This window comes from Sceloporus occidentalis, unplaced genomic scaffold (genome assembly GCF_023333645.1).
Source record: "Sceloporus occidentalis isolate IW3139 unplaced genomic scaffold, rSceOcc1.0.p SCAF_38, whole genome shotgun sequence".
NCBI lineage: Eukaryota > Metazoa > Chordata > Lepidosauria > Squamata > Phrynosomatidae > Sceloporus > Sceloporus occidentalis.
Window position 1 is genome coordinate 4,799,082 of NW_028317018.1, and position 20,920 is coordinate 4,820,001.

The 20,920-nt window shown below is 38.0% G+C and overlaps 1 protein-coding gene across 1 annotated transcript in view; it reads right to left on the reverse strand.

Annotated features, from left to right (window-relative positions):
* Nucleotides 1–20,920, reverse strand: part of LOC149290648 (E3 ubiquitin-protein ligase HECW2-like) — a 67,719-nt gene that overhangs the window by 21,497 nt on the left and 25,302 nt on the right. The window contains exons 5-12 of the mRNA XM_089488384.1: nt 19,159–19,328; nt 16,474–16,616; nt 11,166–11,266; nt 9,036–10,376; nt 8,590–8,685; nt 5,797–5,947; nt 1,687–1,796; nt 431–555 (exon numbers count right to left, since the gene is read on the reverse strand). Of these exons, the coding sequence (XP_089344510.1) occupies nt 431–555; nt 1,687–1,796; nt 5,797–5,947; nt 8,590–8,685; nt 9,036–10,376; nt 11,166–11,266; nt 16,474–16,616; nt 19,159–19,328 (2,237 nt within the window). The remainder of the gene's footprint in view (nt 1–430; nt 556–1,686; nt 1,797–5,796; nt 5,948–8,589; nt 8,686–9,035; nt 10,377–11,165; nt 11,267–16,473; nt 16,617–19,158; nt 19,329–20,920) is intronic.

Below are 20,920 nucleotides of genomic sequence, written 5' to 3' on the forward strand. Positions count from 1 at the left end.
ATATATATATATATATATATATATATATATATATATATATAAAAAATGTCTGTTGACCTCCATTTGTGCATCCAGAGAGCAAACGAGTGATGGCACAGACTTACATTTAGCACATGAGCATCAAAATTCTTTAAAGTGTCAGTCTAATGTTCCTGACACCCCGTTTAAAGGAACGTGCATATTAAAGTACACTGTGAGTATGCATCCTTGCAAAATGGAAAAGAAACACTTACCTGACTAAAACTTTGCAGCCATCCTGCAGAAGATACCCTTCTCCTCCATGGTTGCCACTGATTGGCTGCTTGAAGCAGCCAGTCAGTGGCAGGAAAGTATTCCCATTAAAATCATTACTATTTTTATTGTAAAAAAAAAAAGGACACCAAACTGGGATTATTGACTAAATTCAGTCTTCCAAAATGTGTTTACTTACAGGGTTTGAATGCAGAACTGTAAAGAACTCTGTACTGGTCAGGAACTTCACAGGAGGAGAGTTAAGCAGTAGACTGAGCCTGGACCTTGAGGTAGAGTGAGGAAGAGCATTCTCTCTTCGGAAATCTAAAGATGATATTATAGATATCAATGTAAAAAATGTGTTCAAGTTTTCAAATTACATCTAAAATGAAAATGCTTTGTCAACAATTGTCTGATTAGGTAAATCAGAGGCAATTTATTTTACTAGCTGCAGCACCACCGCAAGAGTTCTCCATATCTGGGGCGGTGGTGGCATATGTCAACCACCCTAAAGCCCAGACATTAGTATTTTACTCAAGGCCTCTTTGTGAAGCAGTTATAGTAATGAACTAGCAAAAATGTGTCACAAATCAACATATGGTAATTGGTTCACTAGGTCTGCTTTGTAATGTAAACTCTATTTTTTTGTTGTGTTGGATCTAAGCTAGCATGCTGTAAAGAGAAATCCTATCCTAATTGTTGGATTGACAGGAGTTTTTACCTTTCTGCCTGAATACATAGTATGTGTTTTTACTATTGCTAGTATAGCAACTTTAGATCCTGTAGATCTACAAATCTCCACTAGGAGGAGCTTTAGCATTACTTTGCATTGTCAACATAAAAGATGCCAGCGAGTCATGATTTTAATTGAGCAGGATTCTCAAGTGAAGAACTAGTCTCTCTCCCTCTCTCCGTGCCTCCTTGTTAATTTTTGAATATAGTGGGGTTTTTTATCTGGATCAACACACTCAATATATCATATTTTGTACTTAATCTGTTAACAACAATCCCTTTTTGTTATTTTTTTCTTTTATTGTTTTGGGGTGTTAGTTTTTGGTCAGCAGGGTAAGGGTGTTAGAGGGATGGATGCCTAGCTACACAATGTATGTGCAAATTATTGTAGATTCTTTTCTAAAAAAATAAATAAATTAAAATCCCTCCATTTCTTAAATTTGTTCTCATACTAAATGATGTCCAGAAAACAAATATAAAACCCTTTCTGCCTTGAAAAGTATACGCATATATATAATCCATTTGTAAGGCTTAAATATTGGAGAAGATTCATCGATACCTTTTTATGAAATATGTCCAAGACCCTTGGATGCAAAGGTAAATAAGTGATACAAAAAGTTTGCAGGGTAAAGGTAATTTTTTAACCGTAAGTCCAGTGAAGTCACTACAAGAGGGACTGTGGCATTTACACTTGGGAAGGGTTATTTTACGCATTTCTCAAACCTGCATTAGAATGATGGTAATCAACATCTTCTCCTACTGCAGCTCCATCAACTGGATTTGCCAGTTCTTCAGGATGATCATTTGTCATTGTTCGTCGGATGCTTTGATACCTGTGATTGTCAGTTATTGAAAAAATAAGTACAACTGCAAATGTTCACAGTATATGGATGGATCTTATTTTAAGTTAGTAGCAATAGTAATTTGTGCTTGGCAAATGAAGTGGGATGGATACAACTTTTGGATGGATCCTAGTGTGTATGATAAACAACCCATTATGTTTATATTATTTTTACGGTCCAAGAATTATACATTTCTCTTCTGCTCTCCTACTACATTCTTACACAATATACAGCAATAAGTAAGGTAAGTCTTTTGATACATAATAAGAATATTACCAAACAATTTACACAAAAAATAAATAACTCAATTTGCGCGCACTCGCTTTCCTTGGCTGAAAATAAGGATCACCAGTTTTGCAAATCATTGCTAGATGGCACTTAGAAAGGTAAGTGGTGAAGTGTCTGACTCCTTATCATACTGCCTTTGAATGTATGTACTTTAAGATGTGCTGTGTAAATTGTTGGCACTATATAAATAAAAATAATAATAAAAAATGAGTGTGTATGTATACAGTGCGTAGAGCACTTTATTTTACATCAAGTTGAAATTTTCTTTCCATGGCAATTCCCCTTTAACGCCACTAACCACTTGAATTCTTAGTGAATTCTTACCAAACTTACTTAAAAGCTGGTTAAACATCCAATGCTTCATCCATCTTTGGAACATCAAACAGATTATTTTATCTATCATGTCTAGCTCTGTCTGGACACATCTTCCCTTTAACCTTAAAATTCCCTGTGAAATATTACCAAGCCTGCGCTTTAGTACTGGAGCTGCCAAGTGATGTCATCCTCATACCAGGAAGTCCTGCATATTGAACCTATCACATTTCGATGACTGCCAACGCTCAAGATTTACCACTAAGCAAGATATGCAAAGTTCACTGCTGTATATACTGTATATAACCACATACAGCAGCTATCAACGCAAGTTGAAAAATAAAGCTGCAGAAGTTTCAAGGCAAAAATACTTCCAGGCTTTTTTTTTTTTAAGTTACTGCATCCCTGCCTAATTTATGGCTGAAAAATGATCAGACCATCCTTATCTGCCATCAAATATAATAGTTTCTTTGTTTCTAGTCCAATCTGGGCAAGTAGAGATTTGTAACTAAATTGAGTTTTCAGATAATTGGGTCTAAAAACAGTTGTACGTACTGTAAAATATTTATACAGTAAAAATTCCTGGACACTTTAAATCACTCAGAAATAAGGGTCATGATTTAATGTTACTGTACATCCAATGGGTAAATTTTTCACATAAATTCTAGACCATAAAACGTTTTAGAGGACCACTCCAGAAATCATATGTGCTTTAATGCATTTGACAGATGAGTGGCCCCTTTAGATATTTTGTGATGCCCCCCTTGTTTTGGAATTCTGCAAAATGTTAGAAAAAGCAAGTCAGCTAATTGGTTAATAAGGCAAATATTAATCCACAGCAGGAAGAATATTGATGCCACTTAATAAATTACTGGGGAGGCCTCACTTAGGATACTGTGTCAGTTCTGAAAACCATACTATCAGAAGGGCATTAATAATTTAGCAATGATTCAAAGTACTAGCACTTAAATGCTGTATGGTCTGACTAGCACATACCAGGAGAGATTTGATGACCTAAATATGCATACCTTGGAGGACTTGGTAAATTAGAGCTGTACATTTACAAAGTCAGAAAGAATATGCCTCCAAAAATCATAATTTACTTCCCTCTCATTAAGTTTAACCACACAAATTATATATTCATTTTTTCAGGACCCCCAGGAAGTCCTTTCTTATGAAACCATTCTTATATTTCTAAACCATCATTTAGTATGAACAAATTTAAGAAGTTGTAAGAATTAAGTTTCACCTACAAAAACTATACATAGCAAGTGCAAGTGAAAAAAGGTATTTGTCCTGATTTTTCAGCCCCTCGTACGCCTAGTATTTTCATTTATTTTGTTAGTTAGAAGGCAAAATGTGAAAGCTGTTTCCAAACCAGACATTTTTTTAAATGATATTCTGATATTCCCCACATTTGTCTTTTTGGAAACCAGGTATGAGTTGTGCATTGTTATCTGTATTAAGTAAATTGCCACTTTTTTATACCATGCCCTGCACATAATGAAATATGACTGTAGGAGATCCACTCCCACCCCCATGAGCTTGTTGTACTCTTTTACACAATCTAGCTCAGGATCTAAGGATTCGAACGCCCATGCACTGGCACATCAAAATGCAAACATGTTTTCTTTCATCTTAATTTTATTACAAACATGACTTCTGTCTAGGGACGCTTGTAACTCACGATCTCAATCACAAATACGAAAAAATATAGTGTGATAAGGTAAGACACTCTGGAACTTCAGGACAAAACTTCAATGGTTGCACTCACAATATGCATGAACCTTTTAAGCCTTCAACAGCCAACTCCTTGGTGTGTGTGTCAATTCATCAACCCCACAGACATAGAAGAAAAGAAATCTACCATAGGGTGATATCTTTCTAAACCAGTATATACGCAGTAATTGGATGCACTCACATTTAGATGGATATATCAAGCATATCTGATATGTTATCCTGGAGTTGTAGTGGTCTTTGGTGAAGTTCCTGATGTGAATCCCGTGGATCCCAAGTTCCTCTGAGTCCTGGAAGGATGGTTCCTCTATGTTCCAATGTCAGTGTTATAAAGTGCAAATGCTTATGTGAATCAAATATCAATTAATGTGTATTGTTAAAATGATGCAATAAATGGTATGTGTTCAAAAATTCATGAAGAGATTATTATGTGTGCCATGATCTAATACAAGGAGTAAATAAATAAATAAATAATTTATTCCAGGACTTAGCCCTCACAAAACTAATCGGAAACCACACTAAACATGTGTTAAAAAAAATAATCCGATATAAAGTTAAAAAGGTTAAAAAATGTCCGAATGTTAGGATAAAAAGTAGTGAAAGTCAAGTATAGTCCAAAGCAAATAATACTCTACGCGTTTCGCCAGTACGTGGCTTCCTCAGGAGGTATATTTCCGAATCGGTGGTGTTCATCCTTTTATGTTCCCTCTGACGTATCATTCGCGTCTCTTTTGTTCAGTGCGTCTGCTCGTGTTTCTATGGTGTACCGTCATCCCGTATTTCTTAGTGTTCCGTGCTTGCGTTGTAGCAGATGTGCCGATCTTCTTCGGTCTCTCTTTCCACGAAAGGAGGGAACCATCCTTCCAGGACTCAGAGGAACTTGGGATCCACGGGATTCACATCAGGAACTTCACCAAAGACCACTACAACTCCAGGATAACATATCAGATATGCTTGATATATCCATCTAAATGTGAGTGCATCCAATTACTGCGTATATACTGGTTTAGAAAGATATCACCCTATGGTAGATTTCTTTTCTTCTATGTCTGTGGGGTTGATGAATTGACACACACACCAAGGAGTTGGCTGTTGAAGGCTTAAAAGGTTCATGCATATTGTGAGTGCAACCATTGAAGTTTTGTCCTGAAGTGTCTTACCTTATCACACTATATTTTTTCGTATTTGTTATTTGTTTTATCCGAGTGATTGAGAACGTGAGTTACAAGCGCCCCTAGACAGAAGTCATGTTTGTACCCTTTTTCAACATTCCGTGGAGAGTGTTTGTAGGGTTGCCGCTGTAAACCCGATCAAAGGAAAGGAAAGTATTTTCTTTCTCACATTCTATTCATTCTTTTTGACACTGGGTTTCATTCCTTTCACTTTCTACACATCTTAATTTTATTGCCAGCATAGCGAAGTGTTATGCGCTCATCAGACTGAAGTAGAATGTCACCTACATGTTAGTGACGGACAGGCCCACTTTAAATTGTTTATATTTTCATGATCTAGAAAAATGACGCTCCACTCTCAACCTAAGACTTGAGATGGCCATCCCTTTAGACAGGCTGACCCTGCTGAGAAACTACATCCACTAGAATGGATCAAGTGGCCAAGTAAATTAAACTATATGGGAATCCATACATTTTCTCACCTTCGGTTAAGTTGCTCCATTTGCTGGATAGAGTTGGATCTCTGAAGGATTTGTGGAGCTGGTGGCGCTGTGGGCCGCTGCCACGTTGTCGTCCGATTTATATGATCTACATAGAAAATCCTGCCATGGCTGTCAATTCGTGCCTCCCAATCTAGAAATTGAATAATATATGAAAACATTTTGATTCCGAATTTATCGAGACAGTAAACCATAATGTACATTTGGAACTAAACTATAAAGAGAGTAGTCAAGGAATTCTCTCCATTAGGAAGATTTATTGCAGATAAATATCTTATGCATTGAATCCTTGTTTGTCCTTGGGCGAAAAGTAAGATTTGTCCCACCCAACTTTTCTTACTTGTTGTGGCAGTATAAAAGGTGAGGAACAACTTTTAAATTAAAGTTGGACCTTAAAACAGCAAAATACAGCACACCCAGAGTTACAGTAAAGCTGGCTCTGGAAATGGGTACCAAATAGTTTAAAAAAGAGAAACATAAATGATTTCTGTACCACCACATCCACGAATCCAATAGGATAAAAGGGACAAAGCAGACAATCAGATGCAAGAGGCATGATTGGCTAGAGAATGAGGACAGAGCAATCAGAAGCAACAACCGCAGATCATGGAAGAGGAGAGCGCTCCAAGGGGCACTGAGGGCATTAACATGGGTGTCAGTTGCATGTACAATGGACAACAAGTAGGAAGCGGGTAAAACCACGGGCAGCAAAAAATGGGGAGGGAGCAACGTAGAGAACTGTGGAAGGCGAAGTTATTTGAGAATTCAGCCACTGGTAATAATGGAGCCCCAGTTGTCTTGTTCTGCATTAACAAACATACAAAGAAACTGCTCTAAAGTTTGGTTTGTTAACATATGACACAGGAATCCAATGGGACAGAAAGGACAAAGCAGATATATTTAGGAATATTAGCCAATCAGATGTGAGAGTATTTAACCTACTAGAGAATGAGGACTGACCAATCAGAAGCAACACTTGCTGCTCCAATTAGTCCCTTAGCAGTTTCAGCAGAAAAAAAGTCAAAATCTGCACATAGATGGAGAAGGTATGTGGGGCACCAGTAAATATGTTTACAAATCTTACAGATTCTTCAATTTCCATGGCAACAATATCAGTAAAACTTTGCACATGATAAACTGTTTATACATAAGTATAACACACACGTATGGAACATTTCAGTCTCCTAGAGACACAGACATGCTTCTTTTCTCTTATTTTAAGTTAGTAGCATTAGTAATTTGTGCTTGGCAAATGAAGTGCAGTGGATACAAGAGCTGTACGCAGGTTAGTGTTCCTGACAGGCCTGTCGGACTTTATATGCAACACTAATTGTGTTTTAAAACACTGATCTTCTATTTCAGGTCAATACATAAAGCATGCGTAAATATTCACTGTGATAAGTTATGTACCTTCAATTTAACTTGTTCACAACCAATGACGTAGCAGGTACGTCATAAAAAGATGTCCCTAGAGGACCAATTATGCCCCACGTTGCCACGATCCCGGAGCGGTGAGCCTACTTTCAAAGGCAGGTGCTTGTAAGGGATGTCATGAGGGATCATGAGTGTATGTGACAGGCCTTATTTTCCATGCTAAGTATTACTGCATATCACTAAATCAAGTCTTTGATTTTACCTTATTTGCAAAGGCAAATTAATATTTCTTTTTTTATGTCGATGATTGGGAACACAGGGCCTTTGTGGACATATTTTTGAGATGCAAACTGGGTCACAGGCCAAACTCTGACTGACAGGGCAAATAGGAACGATGTAAACAACCAAACTAATGAAGTACTCCTACAATGTTATGTGTTTTTAAAAAAATACATATGGGGCACAGACAGAAGTATTTAGCAGCTTTAAATGTTTCACATGAGACATTTAGCCGCAAAAGAAAAAGATAAACTGGCGTCTATTTACCTCTCTGTTCCATAACTACCCTGACACAGCAGCTCTGTAACCAGTCACAATTTTAAAATACTGTACTGGGAGTGATTTTGAGGAACTGGTATGTGAAAGACTAATACAGAAAACTGATTCTTGCCAAACCCATCCAAAGACAAAATAAACTCTGTCTTGAACATAATCATAGCATGTTTTCATCAATAAGTATTTCCAAGGAACGGAGTTGGGCCACACAGAGTAAGAGTTCCAATTTCAGATCTCGGTTGCACTAAATCATGGAAATAAGTATGAATAAAACACTGTTTTATTGATGGCATAATTTTGCATCATGCAAACAAAAGGATTTAGATTTCCGAAACTAAGTTTGCAGGTGAGTTATAAAATAATTCCACAATGTATTATGAAACCCTAACCTTTTCTCATGCAAGATGAGCTGAGCTGGTCATTTATAATTATACCAATACATAATACATATCAATGTGAACGTCCCAGGCAGAACTTCACAAAGCCAAGGGAAGTGGCTTTGTGAAGGGGTGGTCAAGCCACATGTGAGGGCAGCCCTTGCCAGGAGGGAACTGGTATCAGCCCCAACATGGACCCCCTGCCCAGAGAAGGGAGAAGCTCAGATTTCTTAAGTGCGTTCATAATACATACTGAAATCAGTGAGATGACACTCAAGAAACGCCACAAGATTATGTATGAAGCAGTACAAACTCTTCCTACTGGAGAAGTTTACAATGGTTTATAATGCAAACTCAATCTGCGAGATCGCCACCTCAGCTCATCAGCATCAGCAACATATTATAGGACAACAATGTTATGTTATATAATTTTAACACATCAATGAAGCTGAACAAAAAGATTACTTACTGGGTGGCAAAGCTTCATCCACTCTCTGGTACCGGCCCACATCCTGTCGGACCGAAGGAAGTGAGCGTAGGGGCTGTTGGCCATTTCCTTGAGAACCTAAGAGTACCAAACAGATTTTACATTTTACAAATTTTATATGAATAAGCTTAATTTCTAAAATAATAAGTAATATTATCTAAAATGTTCCTCTTTTAGCTACACCAAAACAAACAGTTAAGTGACGTTTTGTATTGTTAGGTTTCTCTAAAAATCAGCATAGAAATAACCCCATTGCCTTTGCGAGCAGCAGGTAGCTGTTCATATGAACTGTTTTAAGTGACAACAGAAGTGTGTTGGTTCCTGCCCTTGTGGCATCCCGGATGAATGGATAAGCAAAGAAAAAAAGTACTTTTAAGGGTTTAACTGTCACACTGGATATAAGTAAAAGCACCGCTTACTTGTGGCACCCTCACTTTGCAAGGAAGTCTGCATCATATCGCTGGATGATGACTGTGCAGCTCCAAGGTCTTCATCTTGAGTTTGCGGCCTGGCTACTGATGTTGCTTGAAGGTTTCTCCTCTGCCAGATTTCCTCTGTACCTTCTCCTTCATATGAGATATCTGAACCTCCACGGCCCCCATGTTTATTCTTGGTGACCACATTCACAGAAGGAAGGGAACATGGGTTGCATAGTAAAACCTGTATCTCTGAATCACCAGCAATCCCGGATTCTGATGCATGGGCTCCACAGTCCTCAACTTTAGATGAAAAGGGTGGACTTTCAGAAAATACTGAACTTTCAAAAGATGAAGAACATGCATTTTCTGTAGAATCTCCTGAACTTACATGAAAATTATAAAATACTTCTGCCCCAGCCACACTGCCTCCTCCATTAGATCTACTACTGGCTTCACAGGAACTCTGCGACTGTGGAAGTTCACCACGCATGTCCATTTCAGGTAAAATCTGTGATATCTCAGATGGAGTTTGTTCACTTAAATGTGTAACCCTGCTTTTCCCATTTTCTAAAATAAAAAGCTCAGAAGATGCAGCAGAACTTTCTTGAGCTTCCATACACGCACGTGTACCAGGATTATCCTGTTCATCAACACCTGTTTCCAGAAAAATCTCATCTTCATCTCCTCTTGCTCCCAAAACAGGCCGATTGGAGGGAAAGGAGGGAATGGTTTTGCTTGCATTATCACTATTCTGTGAAGGTGTCTGCACAGTCAGTTCTTCATTTTCTAAACTGCTTTCTTGTATTGGCTGTGATATGCTACTGGCACAAGTGCCATTACCTGCTCTGTTGGCACCATTTAGCAGTCCAGGCTCTTCTACCAGAGGACACCGACATAAAACATCCTGCAGAAATGATCCAGCCTCATGGTCTTCCTCATCAGAATCAATATGAAGCATTGCATTCAGCCTTGTATCAGTGGGGAAACTGCTTCTTAGTTTTGGCGATGCTCCAAGCGAACGATCACTGCAGGCCGAAGCATCCATTTTGGCACGATTGCTGTTATCTAGTGCATCAAGGTAGTCATTAAGAGAGTCTTGGCGATTGCGAATAGGAGATGTCCTTGAAGCTGTTGAAGACGCTTCTTCATAGTCAGTCTCAGAGGTACTACTAGATCTGGCAGCATGTGTTGGTGTCTCACTTATCAAAGCTCCTGCACACAATGGACCATTGCCACACAAGGAAGTGGTATCCTGCCCAGTGGGCATGTCTTCATCGTCAGAAGGTGTCCCAAGCTCTCCATTTATGTTATTTGCAGCAAGAAGTGTACCGACTGCCTCTGGGGAAGCATCTGTGAAATATCAAACATGTAAAAAAGAAATTAGATTCTTACTTAAAATTTACAATATCACTTTATACACTATTTTCAGGACTTGCGACATTTGAGAGAGGTCGTTTTGTCTCCTTATGTATGTGTTTCTTCCTCATGAATATGTAATATCCATAGTAGAGTTTTACTATTTATACCCTCTATGCTACTTACACCAAACATTCTAAACAATGCAACACTACAATATTTCTATATTTTTTCTATAACAATAAATCAATTAGTTAAAGCTACCTATAGCTTGTGTGTTTGTCAATCAGTATAATTGTTTTGGAGAATCTTAGTTCACATTTACCTAAGGTCACGGATATGTGGCAGGGCCAGAATTATCGAATACATTTCCTGGCCTAACCTTCTTTCGCTTCTCCTCACCCACCCTTGCAAAGGTCAATATGAGAGGCAGAGATAAGTTCTTGGGGAAGAATTATCATGCCAAAAATAATATTCATGGGACACAAATGTAGTCATTTACTTTTTAGGTGTCATATGTGTCAAATAGGCCAGTTTGGTAGGTTTTCCATCTCTTTATATAGGTTGGAAGTAAAATATGTACACTCCAAAACATGCCAATTACCCAAAATCTACCTCACTAAACTGCACATATTTTAGCTATTTCCCCAAATAAGCACATACATATTTAAAAAAGTCCATTATAGTATGATATAATAGAATGTTCTTCATCTTCCTCACCGATACATCAAGCACTGAATACTCTGACGGTTCACTGCCATCGTATGGCTGAAAGTCTCTTACCATCATGGGCTGATGATGTAATCTCCACTTTAAACTGTAAATATCCACTGACATGATCAGTTGGGAGTCTTCTGCCAAGATTATAACTCAGAATTTGGTCACTGGAAGAACACTGAATGTTAGTTTAAACATCAACATTTATATCTCCTACTTTTCACTGGTTTTACAGAAGAGAGAGCTCTTTTCGACACAGTAAGTAATAATATCTGAGCAGAAAATCAAGGAATATGATAATATAATATATTATATTATGATATAATAGTAAGAAGGAGTGAGAGGTAGATAGTGAGAAATTATTCAATATTTAAAAAAAAATTGTTAAAGATTAGCTGTTTTTTCCCTATATTTAATGTATTAAACATACATTATTTTTACCAGTGTTTCAAGTGATATATTATTGTATGTGTTTACAAAAAAAGTGTGGTAGGGGATAGTGAGGAAAGAGGTATCTGATGGGGGAAAATGCCCCCCCCCCAGATTTTTAGGGGTTCCTACGCCTATGACAATAAGCCATAGAATGCATGTACCGATAAGACCACAACTTTTTGGAATAATACATGTGGATAGATGAAAATTGGAAAACAGTTAAAATGTGTGTTTATTACATCTGACATAATACCACAACTTAATCCAGCACTGAAAACCAAATGTAAGTTATTCCGATATATAGCTTCCAGCTCTTGTAAACCCAAAGTCATAGACAAAGCATTTTAAGTAAACGTAAGCAATGCCCTGAATACCAGTGCATGTGCATTGTATGAATTAGCAGCATGCACATGCACCTCAAGCAGTGAACACAATGGTGTTTACATATTAAAATAAGCATGATCGATGTATTAGTAACACACCATCAGTGTATATCACCACAGCACCCATCTTAATTTCCTGTTCTCAAAGTTTGCATGATAATTGAACTTAAGTTATTTCTTAGTTTCTCTCCTTTTTAAGTTAGCCCTTAATGAAAGCTGATCTCACAGCCCTTGCAATGTTGTGAAGAATAATGGAGAAGACTAAGGGGCAGGAAAATATCTGTGATGTTTTTTGTTTTTTTTCACTAACCTCATCTTCTTTGAGTATCTCCAAAAGAATTACACTGGTAACTGTCCAGAGAGTGACAAGTACAAGCTCTAGGTAGTTTTAATAAATTGATTTATGTGTAAACCTAACTGTTTAAGTTTCAGGTTCTAGGTTGCAGTTCTAAAAGTCAATGCACTCCAATACTTCATTATAAGCGTATTTTTTAAAAACTACCATATTAAAAATAATGGTAAGGTACACCAGTAAAGAGGAGCCCAAAAAAACGACAATATTAACCAATTGAATAGGAATGTGTGCTCATAGGGTTAATTTATCTTCCCATTTAATTATATCATACCATAGTATGAAAGGTACTTGGCAGATGAATGCAGGTGACAACACCTTAAGTATTCACAATTGTATAACTGTCATTATGAATGCCTACCTACCTTTGAGGTGAGGATAGGCAGACATGTTACCACTTGCTGAAATTTATACCGTGGGATATTTTTCAATCAACATTACAGATTTACGGTAAATATGAACTTATTTACCGTATGTTTGATGTTATCAGAAATGAATGATACTTGAGGACCTTGCTGAAAGAAATAATGGAAACAAATAACAGGTGGTTCTGGATGTTCTAGCCCGCTGGGTTCAGACGATAGTGTAATGTGTGCATGTAGCATGACAGACAATATCAGGCATCTCAGAATGAACTATAACCCTTTGAGTGCTGGGGGTCGTAGCACAATTTTCCCTGTGGGAGGCTAGCACAATTTGTGCGGAAATGCTAAAGTTATAGTTATGTGACAATCTAGTTTAGGGCACATAAGATATTGTGATAAAAAAATAAACAATGAACATAAATGTCTTTGTAAGAAAAAGTATTTTCTTAAAAGCCAGGGCTGTCCTCAGCTAAACAGGGCTCTAGACAAGACGCCATGCCTTTTTTATACATTTAGAATGCCAATGTAAGTGCATGCCCCTCAAACCTTGTAGAGGCTTCCATTGCATCAGCGTCAAGTACCAGACTGACTTGTAGACCTTGGGGGCATTTTCTGGGGTGACTGTTGGTGCCCCTGGTCCATTCACCCCCGCAAGCTGCATGAGTTACTTGGCACTAAGACCATATCTCAGTTAAAAGCTCCTCACCCCTTTAGTAAATGTATCCAGCAGAAGTGGTTGTGCATAAATCCAGATCACACACACAGTCAATGTAGATTACTGCACACAATATATTGCCGTTTAGGCAAACACTTTAGTCATAGGCGTGGGACCAGTCTGTAGTGGTAAACAGTAAACATGATACCCTTTAATAGAGGTCTCGTGCATAGTGTTACGCACACAAGGCTTCTGAATACATATGAATACATATGTAGATATAGCTGAAGACGCTAAAATGAACTGACCTCGGTAACAAACATTCTCATCCCTTGATTTGATATGGGGTGCGCATGTTTATCATTCACACAAGGAGAAAAGGTAAAGAAACTTTTCCAATGTACGTACAGCACTTGAATTTATACATATAGTAATTATTGTCTTTTGAAGCCTGGAATCAAAAGTACTATTCGCAACATTATGATGTAGAACAAGAAGTAGTCTATGAAATCTGAAAATATGTAAAGTTGTTTCTTCCCCTAGACCAGAGGGTAAGTATTACCAAAAAAATAGGGGTTATAGGAAAGTAGACCCATATTCAAGGGGGGGAGGAATTCCCTTGGCAGAGCCTGAGCCTGGTGTGTGTTTGGGTGTCGGTGTGGTAGAGCCTGTCCTGGTGTGTGTGTGTTTGGGTGTTGGTGTGGCAGAGCCTGTCCTTGTGTGTGCGTGTTTGGGGGTCGGTGTGGCAGAGCCTGTCCTGGTGTGTGTGTTTGGGTGTCTTAATCCAGCCCTGCCTCCTGTGTGCGTCAACCAGCTTAAATCTAGCTTGTACCCACAGCCTTGTGCGGTTTTATGTGGCTAAACTTGTTTTAAATGGTTTGTGGACTGACTTTGTTTTACTGTTTAAGTCATTCAGTATTGATAGAATGACATGTAAAAGTTGATAAAACAAAGCTTTTCCACTGCTTTTTTCATTATCGCCAAATTAACCATGTAGTAATATGCATTATAAAGCTAAAAGGCCAGAAAAAACTTGGACACCCCTGCCCTAGACTTTGTTATATGTCACAGGTGCATCTGTGGCAAGGTTGCAGGGGGGTCTGCTAGGTAGGCACCTTCCCTATTGGTCGCTACAGCCACACCCCAGGTAATACATATTTGGTGGGGATTGTGGTCTGTGATTTGGGGACAAGGGACACTTCATCGTGGAGTGTAACTACTTGGTTACTGGAAGTCTGGAGTATACCGAGGGGACCATAGGAGATTTCTGGAACTATTGACGCCAGAGACCATCCGTCTCTACAGGGTCCGTCACATTATATTATAATTATATCATATATATCCTTTGTTATATTGTTATATAACATTTCCATTACTGAAGACAAGCAGCTTTATTGCAGTAAACCATTTATTTTTTTAAATCAAAGAAACATGTTTTCTTAATTTTTGGTATGGTGATAGATCAAATTTACCGTTAGACAATGGTGTTTTTACACCTGGAAACCAATTAACTGTCCATAATATACCTTATTTCTGACAACACAAATGTGTAAATCATGTCAGACAAGCCAGTAGTGCACCAAAGAGGACTACATTTTAAGTTATCACATTTTTCAAGGAATGACCATTGATCTTACACAGATTACCCGCAATCCTAACTCTGATACCTATATATACAGGGTTGTTTTTACTTAAGCATTTATGCAAAAAAATTGCCTGTTAGTTTATATTGTTCTCTAATTGATGTGTGTAGTTCAAGACAAGATAAGCTGGAATGCAGGTTTGTAGGCAGAGATGGAGGGTGCTGTTTGGAGAAGTTGTGGGACCTTGGGGACAGCCATCACTAAAACAATATTAACAATAAATACTGCACTAATAGGATTTCAATGCAATCTTTATTGAGTGATTGTGCGAAATCACCTAAATAAATGGTCTTTTAATGCCATTGGTGGGGACATGGAAAAATACATATTTGAATAACTTAAAAAAGAACATTAAATAAAAATCACAAGCGATGGATGGAAATCAGTGCGGGATTATTATTATTTATGTTTATTTTAAAACTACCTAGATGTAGTACAAGATGACTGACAATGGAGTGACTTCACCTGGACGGTCCAGATTAAGCCATTTTGAGTACCCACAGCAGAAAAAACTTTATTACCGTATTTGCCCGACTATAGGCCGCACTTCCCCCCCACTTTAAGTCTTTAAAGTAGGGGCGCAGCCTATAATCGGGGTTAAGCGCGGGGATGCCCAATTCGTATAGCCGGACACATGCAGTTCCGGGCGCCAGGCAGGTGTTTTTTCTTGTCTTTTTCATGTAGCCCTGCAGCTACGGGCAAGCAGCAGGGTTAGGATCCAGATCCCCCCCAGCGCTGCTGGATCCTCCTCTCTGGCAGCCAGTGGACGTCTGCACGATGTAGACAACCCCCGCTGCTGCCGGCACTTCCGACGGGGCTTCTATGAAGGACCATCACTGTTACAGGACCTTCCGGTGCTCCACCATTGAAGCCCCCGCGGAAGTACCAGCCAGCATCAGCGGAGGTTGTCTGAGCGCATCACGCAGACGTTTACCGGCTGCCAGAGATGAGCGCTGCAGGCAGCAGCAGAGTTTGTCTACGCCCGTTGCGCAGAAGTCCACCGGCTGCCCCCACCAGACACCAGGGAGTCTGGGGATGCATTGGTATATCATCCCCAGCAAAGTGGCATATCAGGGGAGCAGAGTGGCATATTGGTGAAGCAGAGTGAAATTTATCGGGAGGAGAGTGGCATATCTGTGGGCCTAAAGCATATCTGGGGGCAGAGGGGCATATCTATAAGTAAGGTGCATTATAAATTAAAGGGGGACCTTAAAATGGCTATAAGTTTTCCAAATTTCTGTTTGTATATAACCTATGCTGACTAATAGATACCAAAAATGTTAAACTACATGTATTCCTGTTCATTAGATAAAATACTGTTTTACCATTCCACTTATGTGTATTTTTATTTTAAAAATATTTTTTTCTTTAAAATAGCACCAAACTTTAAGGTTGCAGCCTATAATCGAGCAAATACGGTATTATTGACCTTTCATAATTGTCACTGGTTCATTTTTAATGGACTTAACCAGGCTAGCAAATTTACATATGCGTTTACCTAAACCATTCTAGGACGTAATAGGAAAGCAAACAGAAGCAGTTACCCGATAGCATGCCTTTCCATCAGTCGCTGTACTGGGATGGTTAACTTCCCAAGAAACCTCTTGATGATAGGACGACTCTTGACAAACTTATCTTTTACTTCAATTTCCAAAACATCCGTTAAAAGTGCAACAAAATTATATTTCTGTAAAAAATACAAATATAATTATAAATGCAATATTTAACCTACTATGCCCCACCTTTATACACGGGTACAAACACCAACTAACACTTTTTTGCAACATTTCTACATGGCCCTATCTGTGTTTTCTCTTTATAATTGATGTCCTTAGCTGATGGAATTAAGGAAATGTTAAGGGTAACATGCGTTGGCTCTTTGTTAGCTATCTAATGTACCATTGCCAATATTTCTCATCTGCAGTACGTTATTTACAAAACTTAACGGGAAGTTGTCTCATCTACTTAAGTATAGCTGTTATTCAAGATAATTCTGCAAAAATAAATGAATCACACTGCTACACCTTTATTCAAATATTTTCAAACCCTGAATTCCTACAACGCTTAAATAGTGAGTTGGCACACTGGTGCGTTGATAAGCCAAAACTAATTTAATATATTCCAGTACATGCATTGCTATAAGAACAAAGATTAAATAAAATAATCTATAGATATAGAAATATTTTTACAAAATCACAATTATATGATTTTTATTCTAGCATACTATATTGTATAACGCTGCTGAACATATTAAACCATTTTCTAGTGGTAAGTGTAGCAGAATTATAATGAAGCTGCAAGAGACAAATGGTGGTTTTGTGCCAATAAGTGGTGCAAAGCCTGCCTTCAACATCATAAAAGTGTTTTTTGTTTGTTTTTCAATATGTAGGTATACCAAGTACAGACGATGACAAATATCTGTATCCCAACCACAGCCAGCCCTTACATGGGTCCAGGGAGAAGGTAGAAAGACATTGAGGGAGAACATGAACGAGAGTGAACGTGAATGAGAGTGTGAGCATGAGAGAGTGATATTTTTTAATGGTAATATAACATAACGGATATGGGTGTAGTTTTTGATGGACATGGTTTTGGTGAAGGAGGCAGTATGTAATCTGTGGACCCAGGCAGCACAATGTCTTGGGCCAGGCCTGATCCAATTTATAATGGTTAAGGAGGGAGGGTTTGTAGGGTTTCAGTTCCAGAAGTGAATAGGACACAGGGCTTTAAATTTTTAAAAAAGGCATACTAGAGAATTGCTGTTACCAATGAGATGTTAACATCGGGGAAAATAGGAAGATCCAAGACAGACAAATTGCATACTTTATTTACATTACTTAATTCATTAACACGTTTTCTATTGTGTTTCTATTTAACTATTGTGACTCTCGGGTTTATGAAGCTTGGTGATACACTGCTCAGATGTGATGGATATCAGGCAGGGCACAGTGGAATTGTGGTTCCAAAAAGGGACTGTCCGATTTACAAAGGGTACTTGGGATGTTCACATGTATGTTGGAATACATTTTCCACAAATTGTGGCATGACCACATTTTCCAGGAATGGACTTTTCTTGTATGAATAGTAAAATACGTGGATCACGCCCATGTTTAGCATGCACAGGAAGCTTGATTTATCCATATGCACATTTCTGCCTTTTCCCTCGTCTTTCAAAGCTAAAAACCCCTTGTGATTTGCAGATTTTATTAACCCCAAACCCTATTAATAGAGCACTACATAGTTGACCTTGGTGGGGTCTGCTTACTCAGAAAAAGGGTGAAACACAATAAAAACAGGAAGAACAAATAGACTCTTTACTGGGTTACCGGGAAGCTGACCCAGCTGCATGAAGAAATTATTTTCCTAGCCTTCTGACCTCCACTCACTCACATCATTGATTTCATATCATGGATTTCTTTTTTGCAGCCAAACTATTTGCATTACTAGCTTAGTGCATAGATTATTTTCAACGGAATCTGATAATGGCATATACAATTACAATATATATTCATTCACACTTTACAAGCTGCTATTAAAGCAGTGAAAAGCAAGTTAGGTTTCTTAGCTTTATTGGTTATAGAGCTAAAAGCGAGCCAATTGGTCATACAATTATTCTGAAAAAAAAAGTATTTTTAGAAAATTAAAAGGTTTGAAATATAATGATTATTTTGTTTAGATTTCCAATTACTTATGTAGTGTTTCCTTTACATTATGTTGTTCTGATCTGCAAATAGTTATGTTATTGTTCATTTGATTTTGTTTTTCAGAAAGATATGGTCACTATTTCTACTCAAATATTTAGAAGAATAAGCAAGGAGCATTCTTTATGTACATGCTCAGTAGCACTCCCACTGAATTCAATGGGTTCTGATTGTAATCAGTGGCACTAGCAGCAATCAATTTTACATTATGGTAGCAAAAGATGAATGTTCAGACAGCATACACTGGCTTGGCTCCTGCTACTGCCACTGAGTATAACAGGAGTGTTTCTAAGCATGTGCAAAGTGTACAAACAAATGCTAACAGCTTTCAGGCATGCAGAGTACATTGACAAACAGTTTTGTTTTTTCTTCAGCATGTTTCAGAACGATTGTCAGCAAAGAAGCACAGATTCTTTGTAAATATGATAATACCCCTTATCAGGTTTACTTATTGCAAGACATTATTGCCCCTTAAATTATCGTAAAACACTGGCTTCACTAAAATCAATGAGCTATAGGTTAAGTTACCTCTCTGTGCCATACGGGATTTGTAGTGTTTGTGATTATAGTAGATCTCTTTTCTTGACCATGGTGAGCAAATGTGGGAAACGTGCTCTTTTTCCCAGGTCGAATGGACATCTTGAGATAGGGGTCTGGGTTAAAAAACATCCCTTTTTTTAATCCAACTGCTCTTAGATCTGAAAGACAAAAATATATATTGTTAAATTAAGGCTATACAAATTATCTGTTTGAATTAATTTTACTCTTCTATGTTCAATGTTTAAACATACATATTGGAACTTGAGGGGTTAGAGTGTTCCATGTAGCGCTCTGTGTGGCTGTGATGTTTAATCTGTATGTTTTAGTGTGTGCTGTGTGCATCCATGAAAGAGCAGTGGGGTGATTTATAAAGATGTTGCAGAAGCAAGTGTAAAACTTGCAAAATTACCATCAATGCCCCCTTCTAATTGCTAATTCTGAATTGAAGTGTATGAAATAGCTTAGTCAAGTTAATAAGATGAACTTACGCATATATCAGTGTGAACTTACAAATGCTAAGGGTGCATACTTAATTGTGAATTCATTATTCATCAAACAACTCCAAGGCTCCAAGAGTTGCAGTTTGGGCGGCTCAGAGACTATACAACCTTTTAAATGGCCAAATCACCCATTCTGAGCCTGCAGAGGTAAGCAACACTTGGGAAGGAAATAGGGACGGAGGGTTTATTTCTCAAAGAGGAACTGTCTTGCAAAGGGGACCAAAATGGCCCATCAAACGCTTACCTGCGATGAAAAGTTGTAGATCTTTGTGTTTACAAGCTTTTAACATTGTTCCTATGACGTGCATGTTTGCTGACATTATTACAACCCTATTAATAAATGTAGTTATACTAATAAGACAACCACAAATATTAGCACTCTTCTCAAAAGGTGACATGTTAAATGGAGCTTAATGTTATTTGTTTTTAATTAGGGTCATTTCAAACCCTTTGTCTTTATGAAGCAAAGCGATTATTGCTTTCTATTTCTAAAGTGCATTAAAAGCAAACTCTGCACATTTGGCACCAAAGGAGAGGATCAGCAAAGGCTACTTATAGTTGTGATCAAAAGTTTGCATACCCTTGGAGAATTTGTAATATATTTACCATTTTAAACAAACAAAAAAAAAAACAGTCAGATTGTATTAAGAGCAGAGCAAAACATTTCTTTTATTTCTTATGGGATTCATATTCAACTCTAGGTTATAACAGAACGGCACAATCATAAAACAAAACATGGCAACAAAGAAAAAAATTAAATGACCCCTGTTCAAAAGTCCAGAGATTCTGATGACCACTCCAGAACTTTCACCTTTTTCTGCTGTACCCACTGGATGGTCAACTTGGCCTTGTGCTTAGGGTCATTGTCGTGCTGGAAAGTCCAAGGGCATCCCATGCGCAGCTATCGTGCGGAAGAATGCAAATTGCCAGTATTTTCTGATAACATGCTGCATTCAACGTGTCATGAATTTTCTGGCAACTCGACTATGCAGCTTATTTTTGTGCTCCTTGATAAAACCACAACACCTTTTTCCAGAGCAGCCTGTTTTTTCTCCTGATTGTACCTGTGGGTTTTTTTTCTTTCTTTTTTCTTTGTATCCCTTTCAGTTGTGGCTGAAATCTTTCTTGGTCTACCTAACGTTCCATGACCTTGTTACACAGGTCTTCTTTTCTGCTCCCCATGGCTTAGTATCTAACCTGCTCAGTGCATCTACGTGAGAGCTTAACGTGAATTAAAAGATCTCTGGAAA